Source organism: Periplaneta americana, chromosome 2, assembly GCF_040183065.1.
Source record: "Periplaneta americana isolate PAMFEO1 chromosome 2, P.americana_PAMFEO1_priV1, whole genome shotgun sequence".
Classification (NCBI taxonomy): Eukaryota; Metazoa; Arthropoda; class Insecta; order Blattodea; family Blattidae; genus Periplaneta; species Periplaneta americana.
Genome location: NC_091118.1, coordinates 194,592,732 through 194,612,116, shown reverse-complemented (window position 1 = coordinate 194,612,116; position 19,385 = coordinate 194,592,732). Strand labels below are relative to the sequence as shown.

At 35.6% G+C, this 19,385-nt stretch overlaps 1 protein-coding gene across 10 annotated transcripts in view; it reads left to right on the top strand.

The window, feature by feature from the left end:
- tutl (immunoglobulin superfamily member turtle) overlaps positions 1 to 19,385 on the top strand; it is a 985,149-nt gene that overhangs the window by 808,775 nt on the left and 156,989 nt on the right. For 7 of the 10 annotated variants that reach the window (XM_069819238.1, XM_069819245.1, XM_069819246.1 and 4 more), the window contains one exon: positions 17,762 to 17,895. In XM_069819238.1, coding sequence (XP_069675339.1) covers positions 17,762 to 17,895 — 134 coding nt within the window. The remainder of the gene's footprint in view (positions 1 to 17,761; positions 17,896 to 19,385) is intronic. The other 3 variants (XM_069819242.1, XM_069819241.1, XM_069819243.1) reach the window with 1 other exon arrangement.

The window sequence follows — 19,385 nt, the reverse complement described above, 5'->3', positions numbered from 1 at the left end:
CTCTTACTACACTGCAGTAGATAAAACTATTACTACTTTGTAGTAGATAAAACAGTCTATTTGAACTCTTACTACAATGCAGTAGATAAAACCCTCACTACACTACAGTTGATAGAACAGTCTATTTGAACTCTTACTACACTGCAGTAGATAAAACTCTTATTACACTGCAGTACATAAAAAACTTAATACACTGCAGTAAATAAAACTCTTACTATACTGCAGTAGATAAAATAGTCTATTTGAACTCCTACTACACTGTAGTAGATAAAACTCTTACTGAACTGCAGTAAATAAAAATATATTTGAACTCTTACTACACTGCAGTAGATAAAACTCTTATTACACTGCAGTACATAAAAAACTTAATACACTGCAGTAAATAAAACTCTTACTATACTGCAGTAGATAAAATAGTCTATTTGAACTCCTACTACACTGTAGTAGATAAAACTCTTACTGAACTGCAGTAAATAAAAATATATTTGAACTCTTACTACACTGCAGTAGATAAAACTCTTATTACACTGCAGTACATAAAAAACTTAATACACTGCAGTAAATAAAACTCTTACTATACTGCAGTAGATAAAATAGTCTATTTGAACTCCTACTACACTGTAGTAGATAAAACTCTTACTGAACTGCAGTAAATAAAAATATATTTGAACTCTTACTACACTGCAGTAGATAAAACTCTTATTACACTGCAGTACATAAAAAACTTAATACACTGCAGTAAATAAAACTCTTACTATACTGCAGTAGATAAAATAGTCTATTTGAACTCCTACTACACTGTAGTAGATAAAACTCTTACTGAACTGCAGTAAATAAAAATATATTTGAACTCTTACTACACTGCAGTAGATAAAACAGTATATTTGAACTCTTATTACACTGCAGTCATGCCCTCTGATCTACTATTGAATTTGACTTACGCGAGTTCATATCCAGAAGAAAGCAACATCTGAAGACGATAAGTTCTAATGACGATCAACTCTTTACTTACCATACTTATTACTATTAACATTTTTTCCGTGACAAGAAAAGTAAAGCCGGGTATCCCGTGTGTAGACCGGTAAATGTCGGAAGATGGATAAACCAGGCTCTACTTAATAATATAGGCCCCTTCTGGGGCTCATCAATCTACTTATGTGCGAATGGAACCTGGTTCTATCAGGGACTAAGGAAGGATGACCACTTGTCAGCCAACGATGACAGGAAGGACTTGGGCTTCGGGCCCCTGAAGCCTATCAGGCTACTTGTCCGCGAAACGAGACTTTGCTCCTATGTCGCACCCATCATCATCATACTTGCAGGGGATTTGCTCCGCGTGTTATATCTAAGTAATAAACATTGGCTTTCTCCTATATCGACGGAGCAGTGTATATTATGTTTCCGAATGAGAATAAAGTGTCAGAGTTGCCGACGTTAAATTTTTGATTGGGACAGTATTTAATTATATCCCAGTTATCTTGTCCCTCCTTTACCTCCGGTTCGCAGACGATATAATATTGGTAGCGAAATCAGCAGCAGATCTAAAACAGATGCTTGAAGAATTGGACAGGATCAGCAAAGAGGCAGGCTTATCCATGAACCCAGAAAAGACGAAACTAATGACCAACACGTCTGAAGACCGGATCCACTTAAATGGCCAGCCACTAGAATATGTGGAAGATTATACCTACCTGGGCCAGAACCTGTCCTTCTCCAGCAATTCAGAGAAAGAAATAAAGAGACGAATCAGCATGGCATGGAAGAAGTTCTGGTCTCTAAAGTTCATACTTACAGACAAATTCCAGAAGCTAAGCTTAAAGGTTAAGGCTCTGTAAACATGTGTATTACCTGTACTACTATATGGATGCCAAACCTGGTCCCTAACATCAAAACAGAGGCGTATGCTTCAAACCTGCCAACGCAATACGGAAAGAAAAATCCTGCAACTTTCTCTGAGGAACAAAGTTAGGAATGAGGAGCTACGCAACCGTACCGGCATGAAAGACGTCCTAAACACCGCCGAAAGCCTAAAGTGGAAATGGGGAGGGCGCGTGGTAAGGATGGACCACAGACGATGGACGCACAGACTGACATTGTGGGATCCCAGGATCGGAAGAAGAAGAGTGAGACGCCAGACTACTAGATGCCGATTTCTTCAAGAAGAAGGCAGGACCACATTGGACGAGCAGTGCAAGAGACAGACAGCTATGGAGAAATCTAGAAGCCACCGTCCTCAGTGTACAGTGTGGTGCGAATCTTACAAGTGCATATAGTGTTTGTGTACATAGAACACTCCTTAGGATCGGCTCACCTAACGAGTGAAGTCTACTGAGCCAAGCCCTGTCAATCAGGAGGCCCTTGCCCTTACGGGATCTAGCAGGCTAAATTTATTATTATTATTATTATTATTATTATTATTATTATTATTATTATTATTATTATTATTTATCTTGTCCTTCAAGTCAGTAGTAATCTTCTTTCTTGCAGTTGTTTCTACATAAGTCGCTATGAGTAGGCTTGCCAACCCTCCCATATTTCCAGGGATCTTCCGTATTTGCTCCTAATTTTTAACAGTCTCTTGGCTTCCGTATTTTTCTTCTCTTCAAGCATTTTTCTCCTTTATTTTTGCAATGTAAAAATGATAATTCTAAACATTTGATTTTGCCGTGAATGATGACTGTTTATATGATGAATTTTGTTGTTCAAGAGATGCATTGAAATGTGTAGTGTTTTCGGAAGGTAACGCTTGCAGGAAATGAGTTTTAGTGCTCACGTGTTTAAAATCAAACAATATTAATATTATAATTTTGGAAAAACTGGCTAGTTTTGTTCTATGCATACCAAGTAGTAATGCTCATACAAAGAGGATGTTTTATCTCATTAAGAATAATTGGACAGATGTTAGAAACAGGAGTGCAATACATCCAATCAAATCACAGCGGAAAACTGCAATTGAAGAGTCCACTGCAAGAATGATGGATGTCACTTTCTTGTCGAAAATGAACCAAGACTATTGATGCATAGCTTAAGACATATAGAATGTACATAGAGAGTTATATGGCATTAACACTGATAGCCATTGTCCAGTAATGATCGGAAAATCACAGTTAAGCTTTGAGCGCTAAGCATTTCAAACTTTCAATTGCTTCTCCTGAAAAATTTACAGAACAATTTATTACAGAAGAAAATAATTAAAATATGTCTTCATAAACCTATTGATTTTCCATCTTAAAATTTGTTTCTAGACTTTAATGTACTTAACGTAAGACAAATTTATTATATTGTATTAATAAAATTCATACATAAAAATCGAAATAATTTTGAATTGTATTTTCATAGTTATGAAACAAAAGGTGTGAATTCTTTAAGATTGTTTGAACCAAAATGCAACACCGTTACAGTATTTAATCATAGTAGTAATTTAGGCCCAAGAATATATAACAAATTTATTTTTAAATATCCTAATCTTGTCAATTCGAATAGTTCTAATATTAAATTTAAAAATTTATATATGGATTTTATAAAAATTGAAAAATTGTAAATTTAAATTTATATACTATAATTGCAAATTGTATTGCATAATTATTAATTTCAATTCAGGAATCCGCCTCTAAGCACGAGTTCTACTCTTTCAGGGGCGAGCTAAAGTTTCTCTGTATATTTTATATTTTATGTTACAATTATTAGCAAAATAATAAATAAATAAATAAAATAAAATTACATCCATTATTCTTGCAGTAGACTCTTCAATTGATTTCAACTATCACGCGAGACAAGATCTGCCGCAAAGTACTCTTAATTTAAGTCTAGCTGTCCAAATGTAGGATAAAGTTGCTTTTTAATAACTGAAGTGAATAATTTGCCGAGTTTTATGTGAAATTTTGTCGATTTCTTAATCTCCCGTATTTTCTTTAAAAAAGTTGGCAACCCTAGCTATGAGTCATATATTGGGCGGAGATGGCGATTTCTCGGAACTGTGATTTTCGAACTACAGTCACAATCTAAACCAGCGACAAAATCACAGATATTGAAATCACTCCCTGCCACTAATCCCCATTTCAGTTTGGTTGATGGGCCTTCTCCTCTACTCACATCAGTGAAGCAGATGCTACTGTCCATCTTACTAACGTTCCACTAATTGACTTTCAACATAATGAAAAATTATATTATTGAAAATATTTACTGATAATCTATATTTCGAATGTGTATACTAAGCGTTTATATTTCATTTTATTGTTGTTTATATCAACTGGTGCATTAAAAAGCTACTGAGAGCAAAAGATAAATGTTTTCTCAACCGCTAGTTGCTACTCTAAGCATGCACAACGGGACAATCTGCACTGTGTCATTCCCCCCTGACTTCATAATACAAACTAACATTCTTTACTATAATTATTAGTTGAAAATATTGCAAGAGCGACACTAAAATATATATAAACATGTAATTCTTAAACATCTGTGTCACTGTATTTTATATGCACTTATTTACTTTATTTAATACTAGCCGTACCCGTGCGCTCCGCTACACTCGTTAGAAATAAATATAAAGTAATTACATAATTAAAATAGGACATTTGATCCAGGGAACATTCGTGTTTGATAGAAGGATAAATCGTTTAATATGTTACTTAATTTAAATTGTATCCAAATAATTAAAATGCGATCATTTTGGTCCAGAGACACTCATTTGGTGCAATGATAATTCCTTTAACATGTTTCTTAATTTTTATTACATGCAACCATAGCTTAATGAAGATTGACATCATTTATATTTGATGTGTATATTTTATTTTACTTGTTATAGGTTTTCATTGAATTGTGGTAATAACTTACTTTTAACCCTTGTTTTCTACGTATTCAGTAAATGGCGCTTGGCCCACTATGGTTCTGAACCCTTCAAATAACTTATATTATATAATATTACATATTATATTATATTATATTATATTATATTATATTATATTATATTATATTATATTATATTATATCAGAAGTTACTGTAATAACATTATAGCATTATGTCCATCTAGAGAAACTACAATTTCCAATAGTGAAATAATAATTAATTATACAAATCGGTTAATTTAGCTTTCGATATTACTTCATACAAACACAGAAACATTCTCTGTAGGCTCTCTTTCATAGCTTTCGATTGTTGCTGTCCAAGGCCCCTTATAGACGAAGTCATTTGTTTTTTAATTGATTACACGGCCTTCGATGGCAGTTATTTTAATTTTAAAATTCATTTATCTCATTAAATATCAGTCCTATCAAACTTTTTCAAGGAATAAAACTTATCGCAAATTATTTTTAAAGAAACTTTTGTTATGTAAAATTTTTCACAAAAATCAATAATAAGCGAGATATTTCGATTTATTTAATTCAGGCCCCCTTATAACCCCCGTTTTAAATAATGTATTTTGAATGCCATATAGCCTAAAATCTAAGTTACAACGAACTTAATTTATATTCCAATTTTCATCGAAATCCGTTCAGCCATTATCGCGTGAAAAGGTAACAAACATACAGACATACATACAAACAAAAATTAAAAAAAAAGCGATTTTCGGTTTCAGGGTGGTTAATTATATATGTTAGGACCAATTATTTTTGGAAAATCGAAAATTACCAGAAAAATTTCGGCTACAGATTTATTATTAGTATAGATGTTATTTTCTTGTGTGTACAACTTGGGGGGGGGGGTGCAGGTATAGGAGGTAACAGCCACCGCCCTGTTACTGACGAACTCAGGGCAAGTAGAAGGGGAAAGAAATGCTTTCGCATCCTCTCAACTTCTGTGAAATGTTGTTTAGCCCAACGATGGAGTAGCCCACGTGTTACGAAACGGCTGCTGGTCAGTGAGAGCTCAGCGCGCTACTGGTAACGACATCGGCCCGCAGGGACGGTCGTTCTCTTAAGAGATTTGCATTCCGTTAGCCGATCGTGCCAATATTGCCTTTTCAGATTGAGCTATTTGTTCCCCACGTGTTAATGTGCATATGTGTCGCGAGCGGGGGGTTGTGTAACACCCGCTCAATAAAACATGCGATTGGCGCCCCTCCCTTGCATAATACATAACGACAAGACCTCCTGGTTATAAATGGGGGAGTATTTACACAGAAAGGGCACGGGGTCATGCAGCCTGGTAGGGAACAGACGAGATGATGGCGCTTCAAATCAACCAGCACGAAGCCTCAGCGTTGCCAAAATAGAAACCACATCTGGATGTTCACACACCAGAAATGCCTCCCCGGCAGATCCACTCGCTGTTGCATGTTTGTGTTCGGACTGTTCCTCTCGGGACATGAAGCTAGTTATCTCATGATTAATAACATTTCCAGAGACTTACAGTTATGTAGGGCCTATTACTGATTTGTACATTCAAATGTTTTTTTCTACGATGGTGCGTAAAGTTGTATTTTACCCAATGTTATTAGTGCGTAATGTGAGCTTTTAAAACACGAGTGCTTAATAGTACATTATGCAACGAGCCTATAATGATAGTAATTAAGACGCGAGTATGTTTGTTTATGAAACGAGCACAAGCGAGTTTCATAATTTTCATACGAGCGTCTTAATTACCATTATAGGCAAGTTTCATACGATTTTTTATGTTCGACCATATTTCTAACTTGAAATTATTCAGAAGTATTCATTTTATTCGTATCTGACTGAAGGCCGAAGTGACCTTGTGCATAGCTCGTAAATTGTGAGATGTGCGCAGACGCGAAAGTATTGATTTTTTCCGAGGAACAATAATGACATTGACCTTGATATAATCTAGAGAACAACATGAACTAATTTGACATAATCTGGAAATTGATTTAGAATTGAAAAACGAGATGACAAATTGAATTTATTTGAATATTATTTACAATTAACGCTACTTATTATAGTAACAGAACATAACCTTCTGCGACAGTATTGGATTTCCAGCCTCCGTGACGTTTCCCTCGTCTTTCGATTGCATATCCGAGAATAATCGAAAACCTGAACTTTAATGAATAGGTGTACTTTAATGACATGCATTAAAGGACTGCTACCAGGTGTATAATTACTACATTTCGGCATGGTCGAGCATAAAGTAATTAATCACTTTACGCACTGCCAAGAAAATACAATAGACCCTATTCAATGTACAAACTTCATTCAATAAGAAACTAATGCATACCTCGATATTTCATTTCGTAAATAACATGTAACACACATATGTAACAAATTTAATATTCATATTTACATTTTAGCTCGTGTTATTGTGAAGTTGCATCTGTAGTAGGGTAAAGTTGCCTAATTCCGTGATACATTTTTAAATTGAATGTCGGTCAAAGCTTTGACGTTCGACCATAGCGCTAGACATGTTTCTCGAAAGAGTACATCCTTCGCCTACTTTTAAGATATCGGTGAACTTCGTAACAAGATGCCCAGTCTCAGGACATTTAGTTTAAAAAAACGTATCACGGTATTAGGGATATCACGGAATTAGGCAACTTTGCCCTACTCAATGTAACAAGATATAGTATTCAGCTTATGTTGATTATATGGCCGGTTTAGACGGCCAAGAAATCGTGATCATGAATAAAACAGGCTGTAATTCCCTGAGACCACCTCTGTGGTGTAGGGGTCAGCATGATGGTATCTTATGCAGAGGACCCGGGTTCGATTTCCATTCGGGTTGAATTTCCTGATTGAGGTTTTTCAGGGTTTCCCTCAACCGTAAGGCAAATGCCAGGAAATTCAGGCCACAATATCCCTGAATATCACCGCTTCATTCATCACCAAAATCATATTCGTACCAAATCAGTAATACATCTACGGACGCCATCTAGTTCACAACAATAGAACCAGTCTCAATAATAGTACACAGGCTTTCGGATTTCAAAAGATTAATTCGCGATATGACCAGAAATGTTAAAGCTGGTATGAATAACAGCAAAAAAAAAAAAATCCATGAATACAACTAAAGCATTTTGTCAAGACGCTTGCGATGTGCAGTGCGGGAACAACATTTCTGTAGAGGGGTAGGAATAGAAGGGAAGATCGGGCGTGTGTCTACCGAGTTCAAAGAAGAGACAAACCCATTCCCCTATAATTCTTAAGTAGACTCATCCGATCACGTGCACATCTCTGTAGGAAGAGTGGGGGAGTGTCTGGACATAATGCATGCGCTGTATTTCTTAATGGTTCTGAGTTTAAACGGCCGTGAAATCGTGATCTTATAACCTCTCGAAATTAAAATATTTATTTAATGTAAATTTGTGCTATCGTAGAAAAAACATTGTATGGTACACATTCGTAAAGTTATCTTTTTGGCCCTCGTGTGTTTGTGAAACGAGGCGAGATGTCTGAACTGCCATACTGAAGTGAAACAAACTCGATAAATAACGCAAATTTGAATCATTTTGGGAAATATGTCAATAACCACGAAATACTACGAAATATGCATAAAAATTGTATTCAATATTGTTAAAAAGACATGTTTGTGATTTTTGTTTCAGTTAATTTGTCAGTCGCTTGGTAAATATTTCACTATTACTCTGCTCATACCTTTTTCCCTCATGGTCCTGGCTTCACCAACATAAAGCTTCCGTCTTGCTAAGGTTTCATAATCTCTAATTCTTGTATGCTTCTGTGATAAGGAGGGTTTAAATCAGGCTTGCAGAATTGGGTGCCGATTGTGGCGTTGAGTCACTCATCCCTTCCTTCCACCCCCGCGTCACTGACTTGGTAGGAAAGGGGAGTTGTATTTAGTGTCTGTGTTATGTGATTGCGTACGGGTCACAGTGACGTCATTCAACGCCGGTGGACTGTGAACGGGGAACCAACGATTTCGCCATACTTTCCACCCCTCTCTCGCCAGTTTTGTACCCTGGTTTGAATACTTAAATACTTTATATACTTACGTTTAATGTTCCTAAGCAACATGATATCTGAAATATTTAAATAAAGGAACTTGTTCAGTGGTTTATTGAAAGATTTTGGTTCGAATGAATATGGTTAAATAGTATTCATTATTATTATTATTATTACTACTACTACTACTACTACTACTACTACTACTACTACTACTACTAATTTATGCAATAAGGATACAAAGGACCCATTTTTGCACGCGTGAAAGGTTTTTTAAGCGAGCCGTTTGGTGAGTTTAAAATCTCAAAAGCGGGGGAAAAAATAGTCACTTCGTATTGTTGTATTTATTATTTTTTCCATTACCAAGAATTTCAAGATTATATAAAAAATAGAGGTTAATTTTAGTAGTTCTGAAGATTATTGAAATGGCTATAGAAGTGCGTAATTAAGCCCAGTTGGTGTCATTTGTTTCGTCGCCATTAGTTCTTGTAGTGATTGATGTTTACAGAATTATAATTGAATTAACATGAGCGAGGAAAGCTGTGAAAATGGTGTATTAGATATTCCACGTGACATAAAGGAATCGGCAAATAATTTTATGTTAGAGCTCCTTTCTGAAAAGTGTACACTTCAATACGAGAACGAGTATGAAGAATTTCTGAATTGGCGCCAGGAAAAGAAGTCCAGAAGATGTCGGATGTTTTTTTGCTTATCTCGGTGGAAAAGCTGAAGTTTATAAGTGCTCTACCTTGTGATCGGAGTTTTCTATGTTAAATCAACTTCAGCTGTGAAGGAAATATAGTTATGAGTAATTACCCTACATTGAAAGCATTTCTTAAAAAAAGAGTGAAGGTTATAAACATAAGTAACGTCTCCAACAGCACAATAATTTTATAAATTTGTTTATAACTGAATAGTGATGATGTAGCTACACATTTTAAGTTTAGTTAATTATCTATTTTTTTTTTATTTTTAATTGTTTCAAGTGTGCAATTTTGTCTTTTTTTAAACAGCGTGCTGAAATTCTTTTTTTGCACTGCGTGCAAAAATGACAAACTTTGATAACTGTTGAGACAATTTTAAAAATGGCATACTTTGGAACTAGTTAGTGAAAATATACATTGTTGACAGATGAAAACTTTAAAAATAGTATGTCGCTTTTCGTGAAGAAATGGGTGCAGTATCACATATTTGCGATCGTTCTAAGTTTGCATTTCCATTTCCTGACATTGCAGGCATACTCGTATTACTAAAATAATCCGATGTGTCGAGCATTTGAATGATCAGATACTTCCTGTTACAAGTTACCAATATTGTCCCTGTTAGCAAACCCATGAATACTTGATGTCATGCTGATGTGAAATTGATTCGGTTTCAGATGTGTTTTTAACACGTGATCCACATATGGAACATTTCATGACATGTTTGACGCGTGCTAGAAGAACGGTATCGCTGTTAAAATGTAGTTTCGACGAACATGACGACAGAAGTTCATAAGATTTTAAAATCCGTTGTTATTTATCTATTGTAGTTACTGCTCTTTAATGTATATCAGAATATGAGAAAGGGTGATGAAGGGAGAATACGAAACGAGAAAAGAAATAAAGACTATTTTCGAAATCCAAAATTCAGGATAATTTCAATTTTTAGCTTAACTGCAAAACTTTTGCAGAGACGCTCTTCTTCCCCAAACAAACTTCATTAAGTAAGACATTAATGCATTACCTCGGCATTTTATTACTTAAATCTTACTTACTTACTTACTTACAAATGGCTTTTAATGAACCCGAAGGTACATTGCCGCCCTCACATAAGCCCGCCATCGGTCCCTATCCTGTGCAAGACCAATCCAGTCTCCATCATCAAATCCCATCTCCCTTAAATCTATTTTAATATTACCCTCCCATCTACGTCTCGGCCTCCCCAAAGGTCTTTTTCCCTCCGGTCTCCCAACTAATACTCTATATGCATTTCTGGATTCGCCCATACGTGCTACATGCCCTGCCCATCTCAAACGTCTGGATTTTATGTTCCTAATTATGTCAGGTGAAGAATACAATGCGTGCAGTTCTGCATTGTGTAACTTTCTTCATTCTCCTGTAATTTCATCCCTCTCATCCCCAAATATTTTCCTAAGAACCTTATTCTCAAACACCCTTAATCTCTGTTCCTCTCTCAAAGTGAGAGTCCAAGTTTCACAACCGTACAGAACAACCGGTAATATTAACTGTTTTATAAATTCTAACTTTCAGATTTTTTGACAGCAGACTAGATGAAAAAAAGCTTCTCAATCGAATAATAACAGGCATTTCCCATATTTATTCTGCATTTAATTTCCTCTCGAGTGTCATTTATATTTGTTGCTGTTGCTCCAAGATATTTGAATTTTTCCATCTCTTCGAAGGATAAATCTTCAATTTTCATGTTTCCATTTCGTACAATATTCTGGTCACGAGACATAATCATATACTTTGTCTTTTCAGGATTTACTTCCAAACCTACCACGTTACTTGCTTCAAGTAAAATTTTCGTGTTTTTTCTCTAATCGTTTGAGGATTTTCTCCTAACAAATTCACGTCATCCGCATAGACAAGAAGCTGATGTAACCCGTTCAATTCCAAACCCTCTCTGTTATCCTGAACTTTCCTAATGGCATATCCTAGAGCAAAGTTAAAAAGTAAAGTTGATAGTGCATCTCCTTGCTTTAGCCCGCAGTGAATTGGAAAAGCATCAGATAAAAATTGGCCTATACGGACTCTGCTGTAAGTTTCACTGAGACACATTTTAATTAATGTTGTCCACTGTTAGTTCAACTAAATATTATGTACAGTTCGCTATGATTTAAATAATAGTAATGGAGACAACAATGGATACAGAATAAACTTATTAAAAATTTTTGTTCTTCGGCTGAAGTTCTTAATGTCGCCAAAGCGGCTGTGTTCACGTTAGTTCCGCAGAAATCTACTTCTATTTATAAGAAAGAATGTAAGTTGTTTTGTGAGTGGCGAGACTGTAGGAACGTGAAAAGTGTTAACGAAGATATCATATTGGCGTACCTTTCAGAAAAATTGAAAAAAAATATAAGGGCTTTTGCTTATGGCCCAGTTGGTTTTATTGTGTGTTTAGTCTAGTAATTTGTTTTACATCTATATATATATATATATATATATATATATATATATACTTTGAACTGGTAATGGAAATTACGGGAAAACGGCTGAACGGATTTTAATAAATGGCCCCTCATTTTGAAGCTTGAAACTCAAAGTTTTTCAGAAAAACTGTAGTTTTCAGTGAAATGTCAATTTTTCAACATAGTTTTCCTATTTTCCACAATCCATCTGTCGTCAGTTTTGAGAACTAGCTAATTGCAGTTCAGAATAAAACAAAACACACACTACAGTAAACAATATTACACGAAGGCCATGATCTGCAAGAATGCTGACATATTTAGAGCTCAAATTAAATTGGTAAATTATTTTTTTAGTAACTTAAGTTTTTACTTAACTTGCTAAAAATAATTTACAGGTTCGATTCTGTGGTGTGTAATTTTCTGGGTACAGTTGTGTATTGGATATTAAAAACTACAAAACTTGAGGTGGTTTGATGACATAATTACCATTAGAAATGAAATATTGTTGTAGTTTATGCCATGATGTGAATATTTTTCATTATTTATACATATTAATGCTATATTTATGATATGAAAGTGAAACGTTTTGGGGTTATATAAGTAGATGTAAAGAATAACTTAAATTAGATTTTGATTTCTATATTTTACTGAGTGGCGGCTATATAGTATATATAGTACATGTTACTGAAAGCTATGAAACTTACGTAAGATAATATTATTAAAAATCAAATATTTTTATAGTTATTAATGAAGTGGGGTTGGGTCTTTTTCATATATTTAATGGCGGTGTGGTGTAGATATTTATATGCGTGGTTCTCTTCAGTATTGGCTCGAGAGAAAGTATCTTTCATTATTATGGAAGCAAACAACTTTCAGAATGTCTGGTATTCTTCATTGAAAATAAATCTGAAAAATGTTCATTTGAACGTCTAATGAACTTAGTTTGCAGCATTTCCTGCACAAGCCACTAGTTTTAAATGTATTTGTAGGAGTGAATAAAATAGTAGTAAATAAAACCAATTTTATTCACTCTTGCATTAAAGTCATCGTTTAGGTTGCTATGAGCGACTGAACAAAGTCCTCTTTACATATAAGTAGTGAAAAAATACCATAAAGGAAGTAATGGGAATTAGTGGATAAATAAGCAATTAACGCGAACACAGCTTAAAAATAGTGAATAAATACGTAAATCCGGGCATAACGTGTGTGTGTGTCGGTACTGTGAGTGCTCCAGAAGCCATTAATTTAAAATTTTAAAGAACCCCTTTCCAAATGTACTGCCATTGAAAACGTCGGGTGACGAATTCAATTCTGTTGTCATTCAAACGTCGTTGAAAACGTCTCTTGACTAATTCAAAGCGACTGTCGTTCAGAACATCTGGTGACCAATTCAATTCGATGGACACTGGACAGCGAATGAAGTAACTATTATGGACTTTGCATTCAAACTTATACACAAAGTATTGTAAGCACTGCTCTCTATTTCTCTTGACGCTATTATGTCTTCATTGCAGAAACAAAGCAGTTTGAATTACATACGCAATTCATTTCAAACAAAAACGAAACAAAATGAAATTTTTTAACCTAACCGACGAGAAGCCCGGAACAGCAGTGTAGAAGTAAAACTGGATATACAGTATGGCCACCCTACTCTTTACGGAAAAACATTATTCAATTACCATTATTAAAATCTTGGTCGTTTTTTTTTTTTAATATTAATGTAATATTTTAAGAAATTTAAGGTCATTTTATACGTCATTTTTTCTGTGATTTTTAGGTAATCAACTTCCGATCCCTATCATAAGTATTACTAAGCGGAATATAGGAATTAACAGTTCAGTTAAGTGTATTATACTATATTTGTACCTATTATAAGTTAGAGCCCGGACGAGAAGTTATGGCACCGGCGCGAGGGACGCATTTTAGTTCGTTTGCTTGGACTCGCCCTCACACTTAACTGGAGGGATGTTGGGTTAGTTGCTTACTAGCATTCCGAGTGTTCAGATCGTTCTGCTACTACAGCTATTGCTAATACTGAAAACATTGTCCTTCTGACCGCCCTCATTATGGCATTGGCTAAGGTGTGAAATCATAGAGTAGTTCATACTCAAGGACATGAAATAGCATACAATGTATGGAAATTCATGTCAGAAGAGGCTGTAAACTTAATACCAATTCCATTGAAAAGTGTGTGTGCAAGAGTACTGGCTGCCACTGGTATTTTCAAGCGAACCTTGGCAAGAATCAGGAAAGAAGGGAAAAATATTGAGGCAGGAACAGCAGATCTTTCTCCAGTCCAGAAAAATCACAGCCGAAGAAGAAGATTGTTGCAGCTGTAGACAGTTTTGATGAGGAAGTCATAAGAAGACGCTTTTATAATTTCTACGCTACGCATAAGCAGAGGCCGACTCTGCAATCGCTTCTTCCAAAAATAGATGTCAGTGTATGATTATATGAAGAAAGTAGAGAATAATTACATTGAAATAGAGCACGTGATGGACAGTATTTTTAGAACATTTCCATAAACTTAAGGACATCTGATTCCAGCACAGATCAGTCGTCTGATTCGGACGGAGAATAAGAATGTAAAGATGGAATAGCGGGCGTAATTCCATTAGGTACCTTCGGACTCTTGATTAGGAAAGTGATGATACTAAGATAAGACGAATGTTTTTGGAAAGAGATGAAACGGATATGCCTGCCGCTCTGAGCTTGAGAACCGTATCCCAAACAACCCCCACTCCTCTACCCTGCTGGCCGGCAATTTAAAACTTCGCGCATGTTGGTGCCATAACATATCGTCTCAGCTCTAACAAATTATTACTGATGTCAAAAACTTTTTCATAAACACTTATATTTGTTACTTACTTACAAATGACTTTTAAGGAACCCGCAGGGTCATTGCTGCCTTCACATAAGCCCGCCATCGGTTCCTATCCTGAGCAAGATTAATCCAGTCTCTGCCATCATATTCCACCTCCCTCAAATCCATTTTAATATTATCTTCCCATCTACGTCTCGGCCTCAGCAAAGTTCTTTTTCCCTCCGGCATCCAAACTAAAACTCTATATGCATTTCTGGATTCACCTAATACATGCTATATGTCATGCCCATCTCAAACGTCTGGACTTAATGTTCCTAATTATGTTAGGTGAAGAATAAAATGTGTGCAATTCTGCGTTGTGTAACTTTTTCCATTCTCCTATAACTTCATCCTTCTTAGCCCCAGATATTTTCCCAAGAACCTTATTCTTAAACACGCTTAATTTCTGTTCCTCTCTCAAAGTGAGAGTTCAAGTTTCACAACCATACAGAACAACCGGTAATATAACTGTTTTATAAATTCTAACTTTCAGATGTTTTGACAGCAGAGTAGAAGACGAAAGCTTCTCAACCGAAAAATAATAACAGCCATTTCCCATACATATTCTGCGTTTAATTTCCTCTCGAGTGTCATTTATAATAAATCTAGTGGCTCCGTAACGGTTGTTATAGGAACTACATTAAAAGTACGTTGAAGCGTCCGAAAACCCATGATATTATATCTAGCAGTGCCGTAACGGTTTTTATAGGAATTACATTAAAAGTACGCGGAAGCGTCCGAAAACCCATGATAGTATATCTAGCAGTGCCGTAACGGTTTTTATAGGAATTACATTAAAAGTACGCGGAAGCGTCCGAAAACCCATGATATTATATCTAGCAGTGCCGGACCGGTTGTTATAGGAACTATATTAAAAGTACGTGGAAGTGTCCGAAAACCCATGATATTATATCTAGCAGTGCCGGACCGGTTGTTATAGGAACTACATTAAAAGTACGTGGAAGAGTCCGAAAACCCATGATATTATATCTAGCAGTGCCGGAACGGTTGTTAAAGCCGGTTATAATGATGTCTGTTTTCATACTTACTTACTTACTTACTTACTGGCTTTAAAGGAACCCGGAGGTTCATTGCCGCCCTCACATAAGCCCGCCATTGGTCCCTATCCTGAGCAAGATTAATCCATTCTCTACCATCATATCCCACCTCCCTCAAATCCATTTTAATATTATCTTCCCATCTACGTCTCGGCCTCCCTAAAGGTCTTTTTCCCTCCGGCCTCCCAACCAACACTCTATATGCATTTCTGGATTCGCCCATACGTGCTACCTGTCCTGCCCATCTCAAACGTCTGGATTTTTATGTTCCTAATTATGTCAGGTGAAGTATACAATGCGTGCAGCTCTGCGTTGTGTAACTTTCTCCATTCTCCTGTAACTTCATCCCTCTTAGCCCCAAATATTTTTCTAATAATCTTATTCTCAAACACCCTTAATCTCTGTTCCTCTCTGAAAGTGAGAGTCCAAGTTTCACAACCATATAGAACAACCGGTAATATAACTGTTTTATAAATTCTGAGTTTCAGACTTTTTGACAGAAGACTAGATGACAAAAGCTTCTCAACCGAATAATAACAGGCATTTCCCATATTTAGTCTGCGTTTAATTTTCTCCCGAGTGTCATTTATACTTGTTACTGTTGCTCCAAATGTCTGTTTTCATACTAAAAAAAATTTAAGGAAAGTGCAGATTGTATCAAATAATTGAAAATTGTACTAAGAAAGTGGTTGTATGTGCCAGGGTACAGATCACTTAACATTGTACCAGATCCGTACACTGGTGACCATATGAATGCTTCTATTTGGTATTTAACTAGATTTTAAATGTTTAATGTAATGGCATGCCGCATTAGTTTTGTACAGACCAAAGCGGAAGAGAAGCCAAGTTCATGTGATGTAAATACGTCCGAAATATTGTGGAAGGAGTGAACTGTGCCACATTTACCTCCCCTCCGTTATGTCCATCCCTGGTCTAAACGCAGGACTTCCTTGCACCTCACTCACATACACAAATGAGAATCCTGTAACTGTATTTGTGCGAGATCGTGCGTATTTGCTTGTTTTCCGCACAGAACCAATACGCGGTAAGTGTGAAATACCACATTCAGTATTCCCAACGTAACACACATAACAATTTCCCTCTTCTTACCGCTTAAGCGCGACATTCATTTTACTGCTTTAGGCTTTTAACATATTATTTTTAGAGACGTTTAACATAGTAATAATTATAAATTGGAAACTTACCACTGCAATTTCACCTAAATTGCAATGTTAATTATTGTTTCTAAATATTTGCAAAAATTAAGTAAAGTCTACTACTCCACGAAACTTATTGCATTCCTGATACAAGTAACATTAAGGAAGCCGTGAAAAAATCAACAAGGTTCCAGATGCCGATGTTATTACTGCAATATGTTATATAAATAATATTGTTAAAATATTAAAATGAAAAATAAATCATTACATAACCTTACCGTTTGTTTTAAGTTCGCATTTATAGACTGGGGGGGGGGGGAGACAGACGTATATCACGGCCTGCTGGAGTATAGTAAACACAGAAAACATTTTATAGCAACAATGTTGAAGAAAGATATTTTGGTTTTCCGAAGTTGCCGTCATTAAACAGAAACCAACATGGAGATTTCATTGCAACTAATTAGAAATTCGTCTTTCAGGTATGTAATAAACGATCTTCGCACAAAATAATGTACGATACACGAGCGGTATGTTTGTTTTCATGTTCTCGGAAATTAAAAAAGCTCAACTACGTTTCGCTTTTTCAATCTTTTCCTCGACCATGAAAACGTCAACATACCGCTCTTGTAACGTATATTACTATTGTATCACTGTAATGTTATTCTGTGTAATAAAAGTTGTGTTTACTTGTCATCGACAGGGCTGTGCCACCAAGATGCGGTCCACATCACCGCCATCTTGGGCGAGTCAGTTGTGTTCAACTGCCACGTGGAGTTCCCCGGAGACCACCCGGTGCCCTACGTGCTGCAGTGGGAGAAGAAGGTAGGCGAAACGGTAGGCCCCAAACTCTGTTCTACTTCTCTCGTACGTGATTGCCATCATTTGATTATGAGTATACCACGAAATTGCTACAAAATTTGTAACGGTTCACCGATACTGCACGCTGCTTCACAAGACGAGTCCTCACTTCCCAGCATCCAGGCGGTCTGCTCACTCGATCCTGTTTGTACATAATCCAGCATAACAGTTGAATGTCGCCAAGATAATCTTATCGTCCGCGTTATTGTGTAGCTAGACTGTGACAAAAAATAATAACTTTTATCCATGGCCATAACGAAAAACATGCCTTTACTAAATACTTTTGCGTTTGTAAAGTAGGCTTTTATTCAACATTACTTTATTTCACTAGTGAGATAAAGACTTTACCTCACAGTTTGTACTTTATCTCACAGTTCATTAGTATTTTCCTAGTACCCGGGCACACACGTATACTTTTCCATTGAATTATTACTCAAGAAGTTAATATATTAGTTACTAGATATCACTACCTCTACTTCTTTATTACCATTTCTTAAATATATATTCACTCAATCTCCTTCTCTTTTCTCTATCTGCTACGTCGTAATTTGTACATTACATCCATATCTAATATGCATCTTTTTAAAATGTAATAATTTACCTTTTGGGATGCGAGGAGACTTGAACCTGCGAAGTTGGGTTTATAGGATTTTAAAACAACAAGCGTTAGCCAACTGAGCTAAACAGACACGATGATTAATTAAGTTTTAATATTCCTCTTAAGTTTACAGAAGTAAAATGTGAAATTATTTTAATCACAATAGTCCCGTGAAAACTTCTAAATAATCCCGGAAACTTCAAAAAGACGAAAATACACGTTTAAAATGAAAAAAGTATATATTAAAATTATATAATAAATTATAATTTGTTATTTATCCAACACCTTAGATACCATTCTTTACTAATCATGGACTCCTACACCATGACCTACCTAGTACACGTATTGATTCTAAAATCCATGCCATGGTATGTGATTACATGAGGACTTATTTTCAACATATTTTCTTTTATAAAGCATAATTTTTCGTTATGGTCATGGATAAAATTACGTATGGTACTTGTGAGCGTGATCTTTATTGCGCTCGTGTAATTTAAGCACTCGGCTGACGCCTCGTGCTTAAATCTTTCCACTCGTGCAATAAAGATGCACTTACCTCACAAGTACCATAAATAACTATTATTTGAAAACTACTATGTTTATCGAACGAATATATATTTACGGTCTTACTAATAAAAACTCTATATACAGAGGTGTGAAAATTATTAGAATAATCTTAATTTTAAAGGTTTTAATAGTTCCTTCGCAAATATTCATTGAATTGATGAATATTGGTATATAATATTACTATACTGATGTAGGATATATTTACTACTAACAATGCTGGAAAGCATTGTTGTACATTGGTATTTTTCTTATTTTACAATTGTTGCGGGAATTCACAAATTATTATATTATGTTGGCGGAA